The following is a 24,569-nucleotide window of genomic DNA, read 5'->3' as shown; positions in this document are numbered from 1 at the left end:
AACATTTTATGTACGTCAAATTCTTACTATTTATTCTTTTTTTAATAAAGTGTTGCTCGTTTACTTGTATTTTCAATTAAAAAGCTTAATAACCAAACCAAAGAAGAAGAAAAAATATGTAACACAGTGTAAGAGCGCATTCCACCTTTTTTTTAATTTTTGTAAAATTTTTTTTTTCGGTTTCTAAAAGAAAATACGGCAGTTCGACAGCAAAAGCCATAAAAATAGAAAGAAAACAAAAAACATATTTAACGCTATAAAAAATTTGAAAGAGAGGCGTGATTTACACTGTAGTCTACTATTCAATTAAAGATTTCAATTGTACAAAATTTAATTTTTTAAGCTACTAGATACAATTTTGTTGACATAACTTTAAAACTTTAATTTTTGTATTTTTATATATTTTTTTAATCATTTTTTAGTTGCACGTGTAATGCCGATGGTTTTCAGAATAAACTTTTTTATTTTATTCTGTTTAAATATCTTTGTTTTGCATTTTTAGTAGCTAATTTATTTTTTTTTTGTTATTTTTTTTTATTATTATTTTACTATTACTTTTTATTATTATTATTTTTTATTATTTTTGTATATTTTTAATATTTAACTAAACATTTTAATTGATTAGTTTTTTATTTTTTTGTTGTGATGTACTTTTTGTTTTTAGTTATTTTTGAATTTACATTTAAAATTTTTTTTTTATTTTTTTTTTTTAACTTTATAATATTTTTCTGCAAATTTTTATTCATTCATTCGTTTATTTGTTTTGAAACTTTTTGTAACTTAGCTGGCATTACTTATGGGTCTACTGATTTTTCTAAGATCTTTTTTTTATTTTTTTTTCTTATCAAGAAAGGCAAAAACTATATTTTTTTGTAAAAGTGTAGTGTCTTATTTTTAAAATTAATTTAGCTTTAACGTTTTTATCGAAGTTTGCTGATTTAAATATGTGAAAGAATTATTTTTTTTTTTTTAGAATTTAATTAGTATTTTTTTTTTATTATTTGAAAGTTGTACGTATGTATGTATGTAAAAAGTTGGTATAAGTACATATTTAAATTGATAATTTTGTGGGCGCACTTTTTGGCTTAATATTTAATTTTTTTTTATTCTTTATTTTGGTTTTCTTTTACTTGTTTTTAATCTTTTTTTCTTCTTCTTTGTCGATGGTCTTGTTTTATTGTTTTTCTTATTTATTTTTTTAATTTTTTTTTGGTTTATTTAATGTTTTTCATTAATTAGACGCCCCTTGGTTTTGCGCACAATTTTATTTTACCAACAATTATTTTTTTAAGTAACATTAATTTTTTCTCTCAATAGTAAGTGAAAAAATAGTTATTCTTATCCTCTTACACAAAGAGCAACTAAAATTTTGTAAAAAATATAAATACTTTAATAATAACTAAAATTATTCACCTTTGTAAACCCTTGTTAATGGCAAACATCGGGCTTTTTCCAATGCTATAAACGAAATCGGCATTTTTTGTTAAAATTTTTTTGTAAATTAAGTAAAAAAAGAAAAAAACGAAAAGGAAGGAAAAATTAAATGAGTACGGTTTGGTTTGAGAAAAAAAAATTATTTGCGAAAAACGTTGCGGTTAGTATGACTGCTGACTGAATTTCTCAAAAAGAAAAGCTCAAAATATCTAAAACAAATTTACAAAAAAAAATATATATTATATATTGACTAAAATTTAGGAAATTTAAAAAAGAAATTAGGTTAGAAAATGTGTTTGTAAGTATTTTTGGTTTAAACAACATTTCGAGAAAACGAAATTCAGCTGCTTAGTCGCTGAGTGAAAAATATTTAAAAAAGAAATAATGAAAAAATATAATAGGGGGTAGTTACATCTTTAGAAATTATTGCTCTAATTGAAATTATTTGCTTCAAACATTTTTGGAAATGCTGTCTCAGCAGCTATGTACATACATATGTACGTATGTGCAGTTGCCTAAATGGAAGAATTTGGGTGAGCTTTAAAGCTGCACTAACTAAATGGTGCTTGACTTGGCTAAACGAGGATCTTTACTAAGGGAAACATTTTAAAAGGAAGTTTTTGGGAGATATTTTTGTTGTTGGAAATATGGTACATACACATGTACTAATTATTCATTGTTAACAAATAATAAATTTGTAAATTACTAAATATTTAGTATGAAATATGTAGCTAAATAAGCTTAAAAACCTCACTTTAGCACCTACTTAGTAAGCACACAAACCTCGTCATACTAAGCATTATAAAGCTTTTTTATAACTTCAAAATGATTTCCTGCATATTTTGTGAAGTTCTTAAATTAGTTTAATCATCAATGGCATTCCCTTCGCTCCACCACTTACCTTATACGTCCAGCTGATGGTAATGCGCCAGCGAGGCGACGCGTTGCGGCAGCCGCTTGTGGTGTCAAATATGCGGCCAATGGTGGTGGGAGTTGAGCTTTGGCGCTATTGCTGGGATTATTGGCAAATTTAACAGTTATCGGCTCGGTATAACCCTTGGGCGTTTTACCATTTAGCTCCTGTATAGCGCGTTCGGCTTCGTTGCGTTGATCGAAACGTATAAAACCGACACCTTTCGATAGACCTGCAGAGCGAGAGACAAAAACTAATTATTCCGCAAAATATGTATGCATCATTAAAAACTGCGCTGGCAGAGAGAGAGTGAGAGAGACAGTAAGTTTGAGTGCCTATGAACTTAAAAAGTGTGTGTACTCGATATTTTGGTTTGTATCTTAGCTACTTTGAGTGCCATAACCGTTTCTGTCTCTAGAGTTGCATTTAACACACTCATTCTCTCTATCACCCGTCAAGCGTACATAAATAATTACATTCACTTTACTCACCAGAAATATTATCACAGAGTATACGAGATGTAATTATCTTGCCAAATGATGCGAATAGTGCCTCCAAGTCTGGTTGTGATAGATTTTTGGGAAGACCCGATACATACAAATTAGCACCCTTTATTGATTCCGAACTTGGACGGGCGTATGATACTTTAATCACTTTATTTTGCAAACGCAAACCATTAAGCGTATTGACGGCCTTCTCAGCATCCTCGGCGCGTACATAGTTAACAAAACCATAGCCCAAGCTTTGGCCAACTACATGGTGAGCATAGCGAAGGAGATAGGCACAAGGAAGGAAAAGAAGTTAGAAATATGTACAAAAAATAATAATACATTCATATAGGCAGTGCTTGCGAATGAACTAAGTAAGTCAGACGATAAACTTACCTTGCTGTAATGCCGGATTGAGCGCGGTCAAGGAAGCTGGCAACACTGTAAATTGGAAATTGGCGGAAACAGATTTTAAAGAATTTTAGTAGGTTTAAATAACTTTATGGGAGCAATTTCAATGCAAAATTTTACTTAAACGATTGAGTTTTACTTAAGTAAAGTCTAATTTCACCAAATTTTTTTTGTGTTGATATTTGCACTCAAAATTTTCTTAATTAATACATAGTTAAGTTTCACAAATCCAACTAAGGGTTTTCGTAAGTTTCACTACTAAGTAAATGTAATAAACATAATCTGATTTGATTAAAATTCCAATAAAATTAAAATTTTATATTTAACATTTTTTTAAATTTTACTTAAGTTTTTATTTAATTTTCACCAAAGCGAGTATTATAACTTCTAAAATATTAAAAAAATGCATTACAAAAAGTGCTCTGAATTAGCACAATTAAAAATCGTATAAAAAACTTAACGAAGTTTTCTCAAGCACTCAAGATTTGCTTAAGTTCTCACCATAGGGTTTGAGCCCAGATACACCTATGTGGTTAAAATATTTCTTTATTCTACTTAAGTCTTTTTTTTTCAAATTTCATTAAGTTTCGCTTAAGCTGGCGCAAGAAAAACCTAATTTAAATTTGCATTTACACTTTTTATTCAACTTTTAATGCATGAAATTTAACTAACCATTGTTAAATACTAATTGTACTTAAGCTCTGCTTGAGTCCAATTTAAGCATCCACTTTACAAATTTACATTTAAAATCTACATACTATAAATACATACATACATATATTTATTAGAAAGTGAAAAAAGTGAATATTTACCCAAATTACCTGAGGCTTTGTCGCGCACTAGCTTGCAACTCTCCAATTCGCCAATGCTAGAGAAGAGCGAACGCATCTCCTCTTGCGTCATTGTTTGTGGCAAATAGTTAACAATCAAGTTGGTGCGCGACTCATCCGAGCTGCCGTCAACAGAGCCATTGGCGCTGCCATTCTTCACAATGTCCATGGCGTTGGTCATTTTTTTGGCTGTTGCTGTTGTTGCAGCTGCTGCTGTTGTTTGTTGTTGCTGTTGCTGCGGCTGTGACTGCGGTTGCTGTTGCTTCTTAATTGCTGCTGGTGTCGTAGCAGTGACGGCTTGCTTTTGGGGCGTAATTTTGACAAATCGCTCTAAACCGTTGTGTGCGCTCAAACGCTAGTTGTTGCTCTCACGCTCTCGCTGTCAAGGACTTGCTCCCTGACTTTACTTCTTCTTTACTGCTTGCTTGGCCTTGGATCAGCTGGCCCTCGCTTCTGCTTCTGCTTTTGTTTTACCTTTGCTTCTCCTTCTCTAACTAACTTTACTGCTTAGCGCTTTGTTGCTTTGTTGGTTTTTGTATGATTTGTTTTTGCTTAGTAATTAGTCTCACTGCTTGGTTAAACGTCGCTTATATTTAATTTTTTTTTTAATTTAAATATTTGGTTTTAATAAGAGCTTTGATTGCGCTTTGCACAAGTCCCGTTGGAAATTAAGTAAGTAAGTTAGGTTAAGTAAGCTTTCGCTAAAAACTATGATTACACAAATGGGGAATAGCTTTTTTCTGTTTTTGGTTTTGACTAGAAGACTTTACACTGTGTTAGATGGCGCGCTACTGAGCTTTCGCTAGCGGCCACTTTGAGCTTTCGTGCCTTTGGTAGCTTTCGCTCTGCGTTGCTGCTTGGTGTATTGGTTTTAGATCAACTACGATCGTACTTCGCTTGTATGTATGTAAGCTTGTGATTTATGATTTTTTCTTTCGTTAAAATTTTTTAGTAAAATTTTTCAATGATTTTAGTTGTTGATTTTGTGTGTTTAAGTTAAAAGAGTAAATTTTGCTAATGATTTTTTTTTTCGTTAAGTGTATGCCCTTAGCTTGACAAAGGAATGTTCGCGTGTTGATTCTCCTCTGTGAGTTTATTTATTTAAATATATTTTTATATTATTACTGGTATTTTTTTATAAAATTGCAAAAATGCAAAAAGACAGCAATATTTATATTTTTATATAATTTATAATCTTATTTTTTACTTGCTCCTCATTTCGCTCGCACTAAGATTTCATTTAAAAATTTGCTTTTATTTTTTATTAAGTACTCTTTTACTCTCTCTTAACTGCTGCTGCTGCTGGTTGTTGGTGCTCTTGCTCTCTTGATCTGCTGTGCTTTATGGAACATTGGTATTTGTATGTCTCGTTTTTCTTCTTCTTTTTTTGTTATAAACTGTTGTGGTTTTTGTTCTTATTTTGTGTATAAATTTAATATGATTATTCGTTAGGTCCTTTTTATGGATATCTTCTTTTTTTTTGCTCTGCTACTAATTTTTTAGTTTAGTTTAGTTGGTTTTCTTTGGTGGTGTTGATTTGCAAGATTCATCTCTTTTTTTCTAGCTCTCTTGATTCTGCTAGACCGCAAAGGTTCCTCGCCTTTTTGACAACTGCACGATTGCGCTCACGTTGAAATAATCAATCTGAAAAGACAGATGGAAAGAGAAAGTGAGTATCGGCGCAGGGTATTGGTTTGAGCAAAAGGAGAGTGAAAAGCAGTGGCTAAGTGTCGAACTTCTTTGTTCATTAATGCTAATTACCCTCCCCAAATAAGAACCTTGAGCATTACGCTTGTCAGCTTGTCTCCATCTGCGGCACATGAGTTTTGATGTACCGGAAAGAGACACGTCATTCACAACGCGGTTATTTATTGATCTCAGAAAGAGTTACATACATATATGATAAAGAACACACCTGCAAGCAGACATGGCAAGAGAGAGATTTTATTCTGGCCGCCCCAATATAAAATCCGTAGAAATCTTTAAAAACCTTCACTCGCGGATGTGTTTCGCTTTCAGCTGTGAGTAGGATCTTAAAAAAATACATACGTTGGTGACTATTTTTTTTTATGAAAATGTAATTTGGTCCTCTCCTTAAACATGTCATTCCACCCCCTAAGACCTTAGCCTAACTCGTGAAACAAGTAGTAAGATAAGAGTTGCCGAAGTCGCATCCGCAACAGCAAAGCAATCTACAACTTAATTTCTCGGGGATCTTTAAATGCCGCAGCGCCAGCGTAGTTTAAATTACCAACATTGTCGAGATGGCATGAAAACATGAGCGACAACCCACAAAATATGAAATAGATGAGTCTAAATACACCGCTGAGTGGTTTGAGGTGCGTCCTGCCACTCCAGAGGACCTGGGTTCGATTCCCGTCCACGCAACATCTAAATTCGATAAAGTTTTTTCTAACAGCGGTCGGCGGGAAGTGCCAAAGCTCCGAGTATATTTCTGACATGAAAAAGCTTCTCATAAAACCCATTAGCCTTCGGAGGCGGTGTAAAACTGTAGTTCCCTCTATTTTGTGTACCAACATCAGAACGGACAACACAAATTGGAGAAGAAGCTCGGCCAAAGACCGCGTAAAAGTGTAAGCGCCACGAGCGCCTTTGGCATGTTGCTCCGGAGGCCATAGAGAGCTTTCGTCCTGCTACCACCTTTGCCACTTGTTCTTGAGGCTTCGGTGAAAACTCGAAATGATTGGCAAATACATTATAGTCATGACTCAAAAATCGGCGGCCTTACTTATCGTTCAGAAAGGATACCTTAATGAATTTTGTTCGCAAGCTCAGTGGGCGAGAGAGTCGCTGCGATATAAGCCTCATGATATGAGATAAACCAGTACGCTGGAGCCTTAGAAAAAAAAAACAGTTACGGTCTCAAGCAAATCTCAGGGCTACAATCGAGTACCGGGATCCCCCGCTACGGCAAAAAGTCTGCGAGCGTACTTTACAACTGAAAAACTTCCGTCGTTCTGAGCCCCGACAGCTACATCTATCGAGAAATCAGATGTGATGGATAAAAAAATTCTAGAAAAAAGAAGCTTTCGACGATCTACTATTATATATTAGTCCCACTGAGAAGTGCTACGACCCGCTACCCACTATTCTACCGCGGCCTTAGCTTTGTTGAAGCATATGACCAGTTCTCGATAAACAAACAGAATCATTAATTTTCTGGCTTTATCTACAAAAGTCGGCCAGGAAGTTAGCAATTCTGTTGATGCGTTGCTCTCCTATATCCAACTTGCTCCTGATTATTACTAATTGATGTTATAAATCTCCCTTCTGAGGTTTTGTTAAGAATTTTCTATATTTCAGCACGTCTGACTTTTAAATTTAGTTTTTTCCTATTCTGTACTCTTCTGAAAACAAGTTGTAGTATCCATCTTTCTATGGTTGGCTATAGTATGCACATCGATATCTTTTTGGACCTTTTGTGGAAGCTTGAAATTTAAACCAGATTTTATCCTATAGGATTCTTTCTAATTGATCCACGACTGAATTCACCATGGAAGTCTGGAGTTTAAGTAAGGTCTTTGCTCAAAATTGTTAAAGACTTCGGATTTTTCTACAAGGTTCACTACTGAACCTTCAGGGGTTTAAGCAAGATTGAAGATCTAATTGATTAGATTAGATTAGATTTAGAGGAGGGAGCAGGTCACCTAGTTACCGCGACCGAAACGATCTATTGTAACAAACCTCTATTCAACTACAGGTCATCTTTGATCCACGTACTGTTAAGAAACCTCGCAAGGTCCTTTGGCTGAACGCCATTTAGGTCGTGTGCTTCCAGGTACGGTTATCCTAGGAAGCGAAGTCAGGTCCTGGTAAGGGCTTCACAGTGGCTGTTTCCTGTTCTTCGTTACACAACCTGCACTGGTCAGAGTTGACAACTCCTATGTTTGAAAAGTGTTTTATAACCCTACAGTGGCCAGTAAGAAAGCCTATAACAATTCTTACTTCATGCCTACTGAGTTGAAGGAGTTCTTCGGTTCTCCTTGCTGATATAACCGGTATGAAAGACTTGCCCTGTCTGTTACCTTCCGTATTTGTCCAGTAATGTTGTGCTTCGTTCTTTTAACGGAGCTCCATGGCAGACCGGTAAAGGGTCCTGGGCCTATGAATCAATGTGCAGCCTCTTTTCTGGCGAGAATGTCTTTCACTTCATTGCCCATGACTCCACTGTATACCGGTACCCATATGAGGTATACCCGGTTCCTTGAGGCGATCAGTATTAAAAGTTGAAGACAGTCCCAAACCAGCTTTGAGGTGACCTCGTGCGCTTTAACTGCGAGGACCGCGGCCCTGCTGTCCGAGTGTATGTAGATGTGTTTTTTGGTTGCACCAATTTCTACATACTGCCTCAGACAAAGTTCTATGGCGTGAACCTCGGCCTGAAAGACAGAGTTGCCCTGCTCCATGCTGGTGAAAAGGAGCAGTCCGGGTTGTATGCCGTAGACTCCTGCTCCGACGCCGTGGTCAGCCTTTGAGCCGTCAGTATACCAGATGTGGCTGTCCTTCCGGGGTTTAGGTCGTTCGTTGTCCAAGTAATTCTTGTCGGGGAAAAAGGCCTTGAAGTCACCTCAGAAGTTAAACATCGGAAGGCACAGTTCCACAAAGTTTATGCGCAATCCATCTTCTTGTTCTATAGTCCTGAAAGTGGAAAGGTGTACATACTTCTTGTCCTCTACACTGAGATGAGCCTTGCTGTAAACAGCAGAGCCTCTTTCTTGATTAAATACAACGTGTTGGGGAAGCAGGTAAAGTAGCACCTCGAGAGCCGCCGTTGGTGGTGTTCTCATCCCGCAGGTGATATCCACGCAGACCAGTCTCTGTAGTTTGCTGAGCTTGGCCTGTGTGGACTTCACTTCCGCCTACTTCAGACAGGCGCAGCACAGGTGAAAATGTGTTCGGAGATGGCATCGTCATACATCCACCTCGCCAGTTTAGGTCTGTTTCCCCATTTTCGTCACATAAGTTTCCGGCAGGTCCAGATAGAGGCATTGGTCTTTTGAATAGTTTTATCTAGATGTAGGGATAACTCCTAGATCTAAGGATAACTCCTAGATATTTGACTTCTTTGGAGAAGTGTATCTTTTCACTTGAAGGAATGGTTCTACTAATTTGTCCCTTTTCCTTTTCCTGGAGAAAATAACTATGCTAGTCTTCTTCGGGTTAACGTTTAACCCATTCTTACTACACCAATAGGCGTCTATGTTCAGAGCATTCTGTAAGAGGTTCGAGATGGTATCTTCGAACCTACCTCCGATAAGGATGACAATGTCATTCGCATAGCCCTGAACGTCGAAGCCTTTTTCGCTTAGAAGGCAGAGTAGTTCATCTACTACGACGAACCATAGCAGAGGGGAGATCACTCCCCCCCTCCCGCGGGTAACCTTTCGTAGCTAAGAAACTGACCCTTTCCTGTCCTAGAGTGAATATAGATCTGATGGATATACTGCACCTAAGGACATACACAAGCTTATGGCCTAAAACTAGGGCTGATTTTAGTTGAGGTGCCTTCTAACGGGTCCATGATTCACAATTAACTCCCTAGGTATAAGCTGCATTTGTCTCAAAACTTTGACTGATTTTAGAGCGTGTCCTTTTCCGAACGAACCACCTACAGAAGCCAGCAGTTTTATCAAGTGTCTGCCGTAAATCATCTTAATTCAGAGAAAGGTTCCTGGGTTCGGAAGTTTCCTCAACTCTAGGGTTATCATTAACCCATTTTTTTGAGCAGAAAAAAATCTCCATCGACTTCCTAGCGTACTTTTGGCCCAATATTTTTTCGTGTCTACATTATTTATCTCTAAGTAATCTGCCTCTCTTGGCAACACTCCCATATCAAATTACCGCTTTAATTAAATTAACAATTGATTAAATTGTTTGCCAACATTGAAGTGGAAATAAACGTTCAATCATGACTCTTTCAAGAAGTGCTCAAACAGAAAATGTATGCACTTAGGCATGCAAACATATACACATATGTACATATATTCATACATTCATAAGAACACAAAACAAAACCCATCAGCGCATGTGTAATACAACACCGCCTGGCTGGCTCAAGGCGAAATATACGCCGCAGTTAAGGTGGCATGGCGCGCAGTGGGATACCCGATGGCATCAGCTGAATGTCAAGCGAGAGGTGGAGGAGCGGGTATGAGATGATCACACAGAGTGAAATTAATACCCACAAGGGAATTGATACTTTGCGTTTGTGTGTATGTGTGTTCGCCCATCAGCGCAGCAACATGTCCTGGGTATAAATTACAACCCTTAAAAAATCACCGATTGCGGCTTGGCGTTACCCTCCTTCTTATTTATTTATCTCAGTTTTTTTGTATTTATTTTTTATTTTTTACTTTGTACTTTTTTGTTTTTGTAATCGCCATAAACATATGCGAATTATAACTTTAGCGCCAGCCATCCAGCCAGCCAGCCTTGCCATACAATGCCAACCCCGTACGAATCAGTGAGTGTTTTGTTTTTATGCCGCAAATGCAGTTTTTTTATTATTGTTTTTTTCGTGTATGCATTTTTGTTTTGAAGGCATTCTATGCATGCATGTACATATGTACATAAGTGCAGCGTGCCCCTTGAGCACTGTTCGTTGTGCAATTGCTGGGAAGTAATTCACTAATTCCCAGCTAGATTTCATTACATTTGCTTTGTTGGCATTTTTTCCGGATTTTGGGTTTTTTTCGTCCCCTTTCTTCAAGATAAATACTCTATACAAGTACTTGGAAAACAGGCGGTTTTTAATTAAATCTGTTGCGTTTTTTTTTGTATTTCTTTGTTAGTTATAGAGAGAAGTGTGGTAAGAGGATGGCACAAGGATACCTTTCTAGACTCAATAGAAAGTTTTGCATGATTTTTTCATTGTGCTTGGACACCATTAAAACTGAAATTAACTCTGTTGCACTTAATTTTTCATTAATCACTTAAGTTTTACTTAAGTCTTAGATAAGTTTTTCGTACGTTTTTCCTACTATAAAAACTAAAACAAACGTAAGTTTTTCGTAAGTTTTTCCCACTTTGACTATAAAAATTAAAAACGACCTTATGTACTTTTAAAAAATTTTTGAAATCTTAGCACTGAAGTTTTGCAAGGTGCTCAAGAAAAATATTTTTTTTAGAAAACTAACTTCTTTTTTATTTTCGTTTTATTTTTTTCTAACCCTTATAAAAAATTTGAAGTGTCTTAAGTTTCGCACAATTGTTCTTTATGATGATTTAAAAAAAAAAAACTTTAAAATTATAGCTTTTTTATACAAATGTTTAAAAGTATCATATAAGTATCGAAGTTTTTACATAAAATAGTTAAACAAAAATTTAAAGTGCAACGCCTATTTTCTTGACCACATGATATAAACTTATTTTTTCTCACTTCATCACTTTTTTAAAGGTCCTTTTTTCATTATATTCTCTACTTATGGGCATGCCTATATCGCAGCTTCAGATTTTCTCATTTTATATGCACAGTTTAGCTTAGGTGCATAACTTTCCATCTTTAACATACGTAAGTTCAACATCTAAAACATATTAATTCATACAAAGTATAAACTTGTTAAGTGTGGCTTAAGTTTTTTCCAAGTTTTGCATAAGTTTAATTTAATTTTTGCGTACTTTAATTATGACTTAAAATCTGCATCCACATCCGGTTAAATGTTTGCTTGCTTAAGTTTTCCTTAAGTTTTTCATAAGTTTTGTGGAACTTTATTTAAAAACCAATGTAGACTATTAGTCACACTTTAGCTTAAATATATGCAAGCTTTTCTTAAGTTTTGCATACGTTTTTCTTAAGTATTTCTTAAGTTTCATTACATTTTCCTTGTATTATGAAATGTGTAATGATTTAGGAATTTGCTGCTATAAATATATACAATTAAATTAATTAAGGTATTAAGTTCATTGCTAATTCTGCCATTTATACACACTAGTATGTGTATGTGTGCATTTAGTATGGAAATGCCATTCATCACACTGACTAAATTACATAGAAGAATTAATTTTATAGGAACATTGAATGCTTTGTGACTGGCAAGCAAAACCATACATGTACTTGTATTCATCTTAATAAGAATGGTCAGTATTTGGGGTCAAAGAGTGTATTTTAAAAGCAATGAGAAGCCTTTTCAAGTACTTTGTTTTATATTGATTGTACTTTTTTGGTATATTGTATGATATTAGTTAATACAAACGCCCAAATATGTTTTTTTTTTTTTATGTATATTTCCGCATAACTTTGAAGCACCTGAAACGATTTCGATAATTTTATGGAAAGATGGTGCCATACTAATCTGGTTTAGGTTCGATCATTGGATCATGAAGACATTAGTGATACTCCTAAATTTGTATATGAGAATTCAAGTCGTTGGGTTTTTTTTTTTGTTTAAAAATTACTTGTCAAGAAACAGACCTAATATGCCTTCAGTCCCTTTTTTATCTGTTTCTAAATCCAACCGGCTTCCTCTACTTCATTCCAATTATTTGCCTTACCACTTTTCACAGCTGCTTCATTTCTGATTTGAATATCTTTCCTGTGTTCCATTATAATTTTCCTGTTTGTTTTTTTTTGCTCTTCTCATTTACATTTACATTTACATTTACTATTTAGATTATTAGATTTTCCATTTTCTCTAATCCCATATCTTCTTTCCAATCAGAATTGCTGCGTGACATGCAACCAGACTGCCGCCGCTTTGGCCACCACGCTGCTGGGCTGCTTGTTAGCAGTGCTAGGCGAAGGACTGTTGTCCTTTCCACAGTCAAATTGTGTGTGCGTGCGTATCGGGGTTGCATGCCACATGAATTTATCAAAATATGCTACTCACGTTAAATATGCACACACAGACAGACGTGTGCATATGTAGACTAGGACGGGCATGCAATGCTTTGTTGCTAAGCTGGATGTTTTGTCAGTAATTTTTTATTTTTTTTTTGTACTATCGAAATAGTCAAAATAGCTCGAGGAGTCCTTGCGGCAGTCAGTGCTCGTGCATTTGATTGCTCGTTTTGCTAAGCATAGACCGCTCTCTTTCTCCCTCTCCCTCTTCCTCTCACGCATACATATTCCTAAGTCGTTGCAGTTGCTTTTATTGCTGCTTGCATTGCATTCGCTATGCTACAACAATGCAATGTATGCAATGACAGCTGTGACTTCATACACATAAATTCACAAAAACCTTCACATATACATCACCATAACTGCATAACTGCAGTTGACTTCGGTCTAGGCTGTCCTGGCGGGTTCAATGACCTCCCTATGCGGCTCGTCTAGTTTCTATTTACTCGCGCAGCGGCTGACTTTCGCGGCTGTTATTCCAACAAACTGGCTGACTGGCTGGCTGGCTGGCAGGCAACGTAGCATATTTGATCGTTATCCTGATTGAGATATCCTTGCAGACAAATGTTCGTGCATGGTGAAATTAAATAATTCATGTGTTGCGAGAGTACATAGCCCCATACATACTGCCGAAATGTTTGTGGAGAAACTTGTTTGTTTGGTTATGTAATCAGTTGTAATCGTAGTAAATATAAAAAAGGCACCGGTGGTAACTAGAAATGAACGTACATACATACCAGGGATGTTGCGAATGTGGAATTTTAGACATCCGCGGATGCGGATGCGAATGCGAATGTCAAGTATTTTTACACCCGAGCGCACTTGTAGGCAAGGGTATTATAACTTTGTTCACATAACGGCTGTTTGTAACAGGCAAAACCAATCGAGATAGATATAGACAAATGTATACATAAATGATCAGAATGAAAAGAGTAACCGTATGTGCACACGATAACTCGAGTACAAATTGAGATATCTTAACTTGGTATGTGTACTTCTTTTGAGCGTAGGCCTGATGGTGTTGAAAATAGGGAAAATCGGACGATAACCACGCCTACCTCCCATATAACGGTAGTTTTCAGAAATACGAAAACTGCGATATTTTAGTAACTACTGAAGCTTACTCACTCAAAACTGATACGTACAATCATTATTTAAACGGAAAATAAGAATATTATAAATTTTTGGAAAATGGGCGTAGGCACGCCCACTTATGATTACATGTGTATATCTTGGTAACTGCTACACCAATTTCTCCCAAACTTGGCACAGTTTTAGGCCTTCACAAAACAAACCAAACGGCTGAAAATTTAAAAAATCGGATAACAACCACGCCCACATCCCACATAACGGTAATTTAGAGAAAGCTTCGATAAATCGGTAAATACTGAAGCTAATTTATTCAAAATTGATGCTTGCAACAATCCTTTACCAAGAAATACGCTTATGATAAAATTTTGGAAAATGGGCGTGGCACCGCCCACTTATGATCACATATATATATATCGGTAACCGTTCAGCCAATTTGTACCAAACTCGGTATGATTATTGTGGTTGCCCCATAAAGGCAAAACGTTGAAAGTTATTGTAATCAATCCCTTGAAAAGAAGTAACATTATTATGGAATTTTGGAAAATGGGCGTGATGCCGCCCAAATATATCTATATAAGTTTATCTCATTATGTCTGACTGAACGTTCTATCTAAGATGTTTGAAATAGACGTAAAACCACCACTGCTTACCATGTAGCGGTAGTTTTCGGAAATGTGAAAAAACTATATTGAATACTTGCGCCGGGTATTTAATGTTCGGCTCCGCCCGAACTTATACTTTTTTACTTGTTAAGAAATAATTTAGGTGAGTAAATTAGGTTAGTTAGTTAAATAAAAAATGGAAAGGTTAGCAATTTTTAATATTTTTTTTTAGTACTTGAATTTAAAAATTGGCTCATTGTATTCAATAAAAAGTTTTTAAAGGGTCGTAAATCAAACCTGCGCCACTAAATAACTATTCGCTCGCTGCGAAAAACTTGAAACTTTACAAAATTGTAAGTTATTTTCAATTGACGCTGCACCACTCGAGAGGACTTTCAGTTATATTTATTTTTTTTATTGCGGTGCAATAATTCTTTTTTGGAAATTGCATCGGTCTGCAAATGTCGTATGTATCCTCCTGACTTTCATTTTCACAATCTAGTATCATGGTAAGATCGTTGTTTAAACACCGTTGTTTTCCAAAGAATTCTTCATTTTCATTCTTTTGGTTGTATCTGAATGTGGAGAACCAGTAACGTCAACAGCGTTTTTCAATTTTAGTTTTTGTAATTCATTTTTGATCCTTTCTTCTGTAACTGGCCAGATATACGTTTTATCAAGCAACTTGCATAATATTCCAGGGACCGAAAATAACAGTTATTTTTTACCAGTTAAACTTGGCCCAATATTTTTTATTCCGAAAGTTTTTTCTGGATAATAAACAAACAGCTTATCAAAATTAAAAAAATTTGGTATCATGTGAAAGAGGACTGAAATAGCTTTTGAACAGAAATAACCAACGAAGGTTACCACCTCTATTTATATATTTTTTTTATATCATTTAATACTAAAGAAATTCATATACCTGACCCAAGGTTTGTTCTATGGTAATTAATTATCATTTTTTATTGCAATATTTTTCAATAGATGACTTTGGTTGTTTAGACATTTCAGTTTTAAACCTATTTAAGTCCTCTTTCATTTGATACCAAACTTGTTTAATTTGGATAAGCGGTTTGTTTATTGTCCGGAAATGACTTTTAGTTGGGAATAAAAGATATTTGGCCAAGTTTAACTCTTAAAGAAAATAAATGTTACTTTCGGTCCCTTCAATATTCGCATTCGCAAAAGATCCGCATTGATTACTGCGAATGCGAAATCGAACGCGAATGTTAAAATTAATGCGGAAGCTCCGCGGTTGCGAATGCGAATGCGAATATTCGCAACAACCCTGATACATACTATATATGTACATAGTAAGGTAAGGTAGCAAATTAAAATATAGAGTGTTTTTAAATCGAAAACAGCTAGAATGTTAAAAAAAAATTCAAAATAATCGAAGTTTTCAATAAGGATTAAGCAAATTGAAATTTCGGAAGAAATTTTAATGAAAAATTGAGAAAGTCAATTTTTAGGGACATTTAACATTCAAAAACTATTAAAAATTCGAATAATTATTTATAAAGTATAGAAAATGTAAAAAGAGCATGTTAACAAAAATTTTGAATTTTTTCTTGAAAAATATTTAAACCAAAAAACATTTGGAAGTAAAATATTTATAGCTACAAATTTATTATGAACTTTTTTAATAAAATACCTCTAAAAATGCTAAATAAATATTTTTACTATAAAAAAATCATACACAAAATGTTCGTAAAAAATTATTTTTAGAAAAAATTCACTAAAAACCTTTGTTGAAAAATCATTCAACATCTTTTATGAGACTTTTGTATGAGCATATGTATTTTTATGAGTTATTCCGAGTGAAAAATATTGATTGCCTCTTTTTAGTCAATTGCTAAACTTGGAAGACACCTAAAGGGTCTGATGACTTTTAAAAAACTGTTGAAATTCGTAAAAAAAAATTTTAATTCGTAAAGAAAATCTTCGAAATTTCCAGAAATGTTTAAATTTTTGGATAAAGAAAATTTTAAACTCAAAGGCAAACAATTTTTGTTAATTATAAAATAAAAAATTATATTTTTGTTTTTGTTGATTCATCTTTGATGTATACTCATATTCTTAGCTGTACTCATATTTTCCTACTAATCAAAAATTGAAAGTTTTTTTTTTTAGAAAATGAAAATTTCGTGATTTTCGACTATACCCACTATACTATGAAAATGTGCATGCTTTAACGATGAATCAACAAAAAATAAAAATTAAATAAATACTACATTTGTATATGAGAAAGTCAAAAATAATTCGGAATACAAAATTTCAATTTTTACTTTTTATTTATTTTTTATACACAAATTTTTTCGTCACTTTTCAGTTGTTACATACAGTGACTCAAGCAAGTGACCACTGGTTGATTTTTTTTTTAAATATTCGCAGGTAATGTTTTTGGAGCTAAACTTTTTTAATTTTTCTATGAAACTACCGTCCAGGCTTTACTCAAAAACATATAAATCAGAGTTTCAAACCTTAAACAAAATTTAAGAAAATGCAACAAATTTTCATCAAAATTTCAAATACAAATTTAGTCACTTCGCAAGTTTCAACCAGCTAAAAAATCGAGTTGATTTTTGAGAATTTTTTTGGAGACTGCTTTTTCTGTTTTTTTACTATAACAAGTGCAATTAACAAAAACTGGCGTGGATTTTTTTAAATTTTTTTGTTAACGGTCTCCAGCGTTTTATTTCGTAAGAAATTCATGCTTATAAGGAAAAATTTTATGAAAAAAGGTTTTTAAGAAAGAGAAATTCGCAGATTTAAAAAAAGGAGTAGGCAAAATAATAAAAAAAATGTAATTCAATATACATCAATTTCAACAAATTTTTAACTACTACTAAAATAAGTAAACTTGAAAATGTTTACATTAAAGAGGTAAATAAATACCTATGTACATAGTACATTTATACGATACGAAATTTTGTATAGGAACTGGTTGTTAAAAAAAAATTTTAAAATTTGCTTTAGATCCGATCATTTGATCATGAAGTACCCCTAAATTTTTATATAAGAATTGAAGTCGATTTTTTTTTGCTTAAAAATTACTCGTTTATTTATAAGTTTTTTATTTGAGTATTTCATAAACCTAGCAAGTTACGTATCTGCACTAAAACTAAACTAACGCCTGCGCATATGCTGCTATTTTGTTTAATTTTGTTCAAAACCAGTCTTTGCCCTTATTTTGGTGCTAACAAACAAAGCAAAAGCGACTGCTGATTTATAGCCTGTCATTAGCTAATGTTATACGCGCACAGGCTGTGCACAAAGTATGCGCACAAATGACAATAATTATGTGTAATGAAATAATTGGAATGTTAATGACTTTGTGCGAAGAAAAGATGTAAAAGGGGGTGGTTTAACCTTATCTGGAAGACAATATGCACTTTTCTAATTAGAATTTACATACAAATTTATAACTAAGTATGTATGTATGTAAGTAAAAGTGTTCAACCAAATGCGTTGAGATAAAAGTGATACAAAAGTTGCACAAAAGTTATCCGATAAAGGTATTTTTTTTTAACACTTGATCCATAGACACCCATTGCGCACCCATTCGCCCACTCACCCTCTCTCACATTCGCACTTCGAAACTCCAATTTTTTCATGCAAGATTTGCTATTGTTTTCCAGCTGCTCTTATGTTACCGCTTTCAACAAAAGTAACCAAAATTATAGCGCTTTGTAAATCCCTTTTATCGCATGCGATTTTCAACTAACCTTTTGCCTTCTAAAAAATCCTTCATCTACGTATGCTCGTGGCATATTTTGGTGGTGGTTTTAGCTGCTAACCAGTGTTTTATTGTTGTTCTTTGCAATTGTTGATAACAAGCATGCAATTTTCGGAATGTAGCAAAATAAAAAATGCCAACAAAAATTTTGCTCCATAATAAATCAGCTCACTTTGAAATTGGTGAGGGTGCGTGCGTCAATGTGCGGCTGCTTATCGCATTTTTTGCGCTCGATTTGTTGGTTTAAGGGCTGTTTAGTTGTACATACAGTGCCGCACAAAAGGATTGGCACAGAGAATTCTTCGCAATATATACAAAGTGTTTTATTCTTATTTATTTTCAATATTTTTTGATAAACATATAGTTCGCACTTAACTAAAAAGCATAAAAACAAAATCTCAAAACTTTCTGCAAAACTCAGGAAATTTCAATAAATTTGCATACTAATTTGCAACTTTCTATTCAGATTTTTTAGAAAAATCCTAAGTACGCAGTTTTATAGCACATTCAATTTTAGTATAACATAGTGCAAATTTTAAGTATCTAAAAAATCGCGTTGATTTTTGGCAATTTTTCTAGTGGAAGGTGTTGCTCATCATACAAAAAATAATTGTCGAACATACTTTGTATTTTTTAGCACCTTCAAGCTTGCACCTTGTTATACTAAAATTAGATGGGCCAAAAAAATGCATACTTATAATTAAAAAAAAAAAAATCTGAATAGAAAGTTACAAATTAGTATGCAAATTTATTGAATTTTCCTGAGTTTTGCACAAAGTTTAGAGATTAAGTTTTTACTTTTTTTTTTGGTACAGGACGAACTATATTTTTATAAAAAAATGATCGAAAATAAATTAGAATAAAAAACTTTGCTGATATTGCGAAAAATTCTCTGTGCCAATAATTTTTCCGGCACTGTATGTATATGTATTTACTTGCAAACAAACATACATGACATGCGTTTTTATCACAGACACATACGCACGTAAACATTTCTAAGTATTTGCCCAGCCTGTGTCGCGGGCGTTTAAAGTGCCAAACGGAGTGTTGTTATCGTGTGCAATTAAAAACGTCACAACCCTTTTTATAATTTAGTTTATATTTTTCTACCTTTGTTCGCCTGCGGCACTGTTTCGGTTCGCTTTTCGTGTGTGCTGTGATTTTGTTTAGGTTTTTTTGCTATCGAAAACACCTTTGCTTTGACAAGCAGAAGTATGAAATGACAAAAGAGGGGAAAAAATTCGCAGCTCCATTTCTAATGTTTTTTATGCGCCTTCCAGCTGTTTCAAATAAAAAATTGTGATTAAGAAATATTGGAAATGTTACCCAATTTCGCTTTTTCAAAAAACTTTAACGAATCGTGTGTAGCCACTAAACGATCTTATAAAAAATATTTTAAATAAATCCTCGGGATTTATTTGCATTTATCTTAGAACTCGTTATCATAAGTTTGAGATTTGTCCGACACAAAAAGCGCCCTAGATCACCAGCTCGGAACAGACTTTTTAAAATACTCTTAGCTAAATTAAATGAAATATTTTCTCTTTGGAACTTCCTGCAAGTCCTGAACCAAAATATTTCCGAAAATATTCTTTCTTCTTTTTCCTATGCTATTCTTTTAGTTTAGTATCACTTTAGTTCGATTGATTAGCAGCATCACAACGGCTCAAACGAAAATCTCTTAAAAAACCTAACTGCCAATTGTGTCTTAAGGTCATTTTTCACCAAGAAATCACGAAGATAATTTATAGTGGGAAGATAGTCCTTGACAGACGCGGTAGTTCCTGAATTGTAGCTGGCGATATTTCTGAAGTTCTATGAAATTTTAGATTTTAATACTACCGGACAAATTTTTCTCTACGATTTATAAAGGGTGTAATAAAGACTGAAATAAATAAGAAAGCATTGGCTCAAATTTACTAAATTTGAGAATATAACTTTACTCATATTAAGAAAACGCTTTGTTAATTTACTTAAACCTTAAAAACTACAACAAAAAACGGCAGAAAAAATTTTTTAAAACAAACAAAAAAATACTTTGTTAAAGGAAGTCAGAAGTTTCCTATTCTATGCTCTAAGAAACTTATACAAATTATACATTTGGCAATATCATATTTGTGTGTATATGAAGCGACATCTGCCTTTGAATTGTTAATGAAACGCAGTTAATTGCTTTCCTGACAAATGTCGCCTGTGAACACTTCCGCTCCTGGTTGTGATGTCGCAGGAGGTGGTTAGAGTAGGGTTAATCAATTATGAATATCAATTAAAATATATGTAAATTACAAATTGTAAAATTAAATTAAAAAATTTATTCAATATATTTATAAAGATCCCCTGATCTAGCACTCAACCTCGAATCTTTCGAATGGCACTCTAGAGCTTTTCTGCCGGCCATTGTGATTGTTGGAGCAACGCGAGCAAAATAACATATTTATTCATTTCACGGTGGATGAAGTAAAATTTTTTAATTTATATAATAATTATCAAGATTTTCTTTATTTAAACAAACGTTTTTTATTTATTTGAACTAAATCAAAAAAATGTAATCATGTTTATTTTTTAAGTTAATATGAAAACTGACAAGAAAAAAATCAGTTTTCACCTAAATTGCATTCATGCAACCGGCATTTAGAGTTTCTTGATAATAAGAATATTTAGATATTTGCAATGTTTTTCGTAATAAATTTGTTTCGTTGATTTTTTATAGAAATATAGCTCATTCTGCATCAAATGGCATACAAATTAATGTTTCAAAGTTTTTACAAAATTAGGAAAATTCGACAAATTTTAACCAAAATTCTCAACTTTTAAACAAAATTTAAAAAAAGTATTCAGTTTTGTAGTTCACTCAATTTCAGTATAATAAAGCTTGCGATTTTTTTTTTGCTGATGATGTTGCTCATTTTCGCCATATAAAAAATGCGTGATGGTTTTTTTGTATACCGAAGAGCGTCAGTGAAAAAATTCTCAAAAATCAACGTTAGCTTATAGCCACTTAAATCTTGCACCAAGTTTCAGATACTTTTGTGTGTTTTGTCAAATATAATTTTTCCTGCACTGCTATCATTTTCTATATTAACAAGTCAACAAACACGCACACCTACATACATACATACATAAGTACTTAGCACATGTGCAAAAAGAAAAAACGAAAAAAAATAAAAATCTGCGAAAAATAAAAACAAAAAAGGAGGTGCTGCATAAAAACGAGGTCAAATCCAAAGCGCTGGCAAAAGTGTCTATTACAAAAATTGCCGCCCCTCTACCAATTTACCCTCTACAGCAAAACAGCATGGCGTCATGCATTTAAATATTTTTGTTTGCTACTTGTTTGCTGTTTCTTTTTTCATACATTTTTCTTTGCATTGCAATTGCTCTTGTCTTTGCGCTGACTTCATTTCTTTATAAACTCTGTTACGCTGCTCACCCTTTGCTACACCCTTCTGCGTAAAAAAAAACCAGACAAATGAGTTGTTGCATTTTTCTTTACACTCACAGCCCTCTTTTGTGCGGCCATGTCAACACATCCCCCTCTTCTTTGCTCGAACTTTATTTGTTTATATGTGTCACTTTAGCTTTTGTGTTTGATTTTTCACACTTCTTTGATGGATATACATATGTATATAAGTGTGTACATTTTTTCTTTATTTTTATTAACTGTCTGTTTTTCAGTTGCATTATTTTGAACACCGCTTTTATTTTTATCTCCTTTTCTTTGGTTTATTTGCCTCAATTCATACTCGTTGCGCTTATCGCCCCAGCGATGTGTCATCTCTTTTATTTCTTTCATCATTCACACATACATATGTATGTATGTTAGAATGTACGAGTGAGTATCTGCGTTTTGTATGCTTGCTGCGTCACTCACGCTCTTTTATCGTTGGCCAGCATGTCGTCACCTCTATTTCTATGCACTTCATTCCTCAGCTATCTTGCACTCTGCTGTTACTGTAATTTGTTGCACTCCATAATTGTGGCTTTCTTTCATATGTTCTCAAGGATCTAGGCTTGAAACATTGAGCGCGGAGGGTTACCAGTTTATCCCTGTAAATTGTATTTGTTAATTTTTTTCTTCCATTTCTTGCATCTAGCTCCTTTTTCTCGCTTTTCCTACATGCAAGAGCATAAATTATTTTCTTTTCCTTTTCATATTTTGTTTTGTTAGCAGTTGCGTTTTCCTTCCTACTTGCGTTCATTGACCTCACACACTGGCCGAGTGTTTTTATGCTGCGGCAGCAAATCGTTTGCAACCTTGTTGCCTTCTTTTCGCCGCTAGCATTGCATTTGTGTTCGGTCCCATTGGCAGCGTAAGAGTGGCTTCTAGATACATATATGTATGTACTTGGCGAAGGAAGCAGATTTAAAGTGGGCTGTTTTCAGACACTTGAGTTTATAACGTTGAATGGAGTAACAGCTGTTTTGTGACGCTGCTGTTGAAGACTTTAATTGTAGGTAATAAGTAATATGGTAGGTAGCATAATTTGTTTAATGAGGTGGAAGGTTTGTAAAAGTAGAGTCATTCGCTGATTTAGATTTTATATAATAGAGTATGTATAATTTGCTTTTAGAAAATTCAGTAAATTTTTTTTTTTATTTCTTTAAAAGGATTTATGCGTAAGCCGGTAGAGGCGCATACATATACTTTTATTCTACCGCACATTTACTATGGAAATTATACTGTTTACTTCCGCATGGAATTATATTTATGGCTTTACAAAACGCCGTATAGCCATGCTTTTCAGCTCAACTACATACACCATGAAAACAAAGAATTATTTCGTCATTGTATGCTTGTACATACTGTGCAAGGATACTCGTATATGTATATTGTTCAATCGATAATGTTGAATAAATAAATGGCAAAAGACAAAAATGTACAGAAAATTGCAGCATGAGAAGAAATTTCTAATTATTGAAAATAATATGCGGGAAATTATTACAAGAACAGCAATTTGCGAAGAAAATATTTAACAACCATATAATTTACAAAATGTGGCACACTTCAAATTGTAAAAATTGTGAATTCAATGCATTCCAAAAAAAAAAACCTTCCTTAAAACTTGAACAATTAAAGATGTATTTGGGCAAGTTTGGGCATGAATCGGGAATTATTAAATTTTTTCCTGCAAAAGGCTTACAAATTGCCCGAGAGTAGTTTAATTATATGATACTTTTAGGATAACCATTTTTTATAAGACAAGCTTGGAAACTATAAAAACATTTCAACTAGAGTTGTGCGCACCATCGGGATCCGCGGGTCCCAGGGTATTAATTTTAAAATGGCAGCAATGGACAAAGTTCAATATTCGAGAAAGAGATCGGCTCCAAAACGTTAATATACAAAGCATCAGGCTCTTTTTTTTCTAAACCGCACTAGAAAAAAAAGTCTAACATGTGCAACCTAGTTGAAAACTAGCATCTAACCGTGGTTGCGCATTACAATCTACCGAGGTTTAGAAATAAAAGAGACTGGTGTTTTGTATTTTGAGGTTTTGAAATGAATCCATATTCATGTACATATATTATTAAGAATTTATTTGAATTTCATTTAGTGATAGATATCGCGATATATCTGAAAAAGGTCGGGATGGACGTGATCGGGATTCAATATTTAGCCCCGCGCCCGTTTTTAATTTTAGCACTGCACCGTTTTTTTCTTTGTTTAAAAAAAAAAATATTAACTAAAAATTTAAATTCGTATTTTAAGTTTTTTTTAATCTGTAAGTTTTTATTATAAAATATATTGATACCTTCAGGTCAATTATTGTTTCGAAAACTGTCACGAAACAAGAAAAAAACGCAAACAAATATGTGTAGAAATTTAGGAGAACTGATTTTAAAAAGCTTGCATTTGTTTTCAATTACAAATTCTGAAAAAAACAAGAAATTTTCAAGCAAAAAACCAAACCGTCTTCAATTCTCATACAAAAGTTTAATAGTACCATTAATTTCATCAAGATCTAATGATCGGATCTACACCAAACTAGTATCGGACCACCTCCTCCTCCTTAAAAAAAAAATAATAATTAAAGAAATCGGTTAACGCGGTCCAAGGTTATGCTGTAACATACACTAAAAAAAATATATATAAGATATTCCCAAAGATTAACAAATTTTAAAATACATCAAACAATTTTAATATTTTTATTGAGCCACAATAACATTGACAAATACATAGTTTAGGAAGAGCCTGCCTG

The 24,569-nt window shown here is 33.7% G+C and overlaps 1 protein-coding gene across 8 annotated transcripts in view; it reads right to left on the bottom strand.

Annotated features, from left to right (window-relative positions):
- LOC118748669 (ELAV-like protein 2) overlaps positions 1-24,569 on the bottom strand; it is a 101,807-nt gene that overhangs the window by 2,781 nt on the left and 74,457 nt on the right. For 2 of the 8 annotated variants that reach the window (XM_036483257.1, XM_036483256.1), the window contains exons 2-6: positions 4,059-5,720; positions 3,232-3,276; positions 2,839-3,099; positions 2,336-2,579; positions 1,414-1,458 (exon numbers count right to left, since the gene is read on the bottom strand). In XM_036483257.1, coding sequence (XP_036339150.1) covers positions 1,414-1,458; positions 2,336-2,579; positions 2,839-3,099; positions 3,232-3,276; positions 4,059-4,257 — 794 coding nt within the window. In that variant the 5' untranslated portion in view covers positions 4,258-5,720. The other 6 variants (XM_036483259.1, XM_036483258.1, XM_036483260.1 and 3 more) reach the window with 6 other exon arrangements.

The sequence above is a fragment of the Rhagoletis pomonella genome, unplaced genomic scaffold, assembly GCF_013731165.1.
Source record: "Rhagoletis pomonella isolate Grant_MI unplaced genomic scaffold, Rhpom_1.0 Rhpom_scaffold_00013, whole genome shotgun sequence".
NCBI classification, from domain to species: domain Eukaryota; kingdom Metazoa; phylum Arthropoda; class Insecta; order Diptera; family Tephritidae; genus Rhagoletis; species Rhagoletis pomonella.
This window is presented reverse-complemented; position numbering and strand designations above follow the sequence as displayed.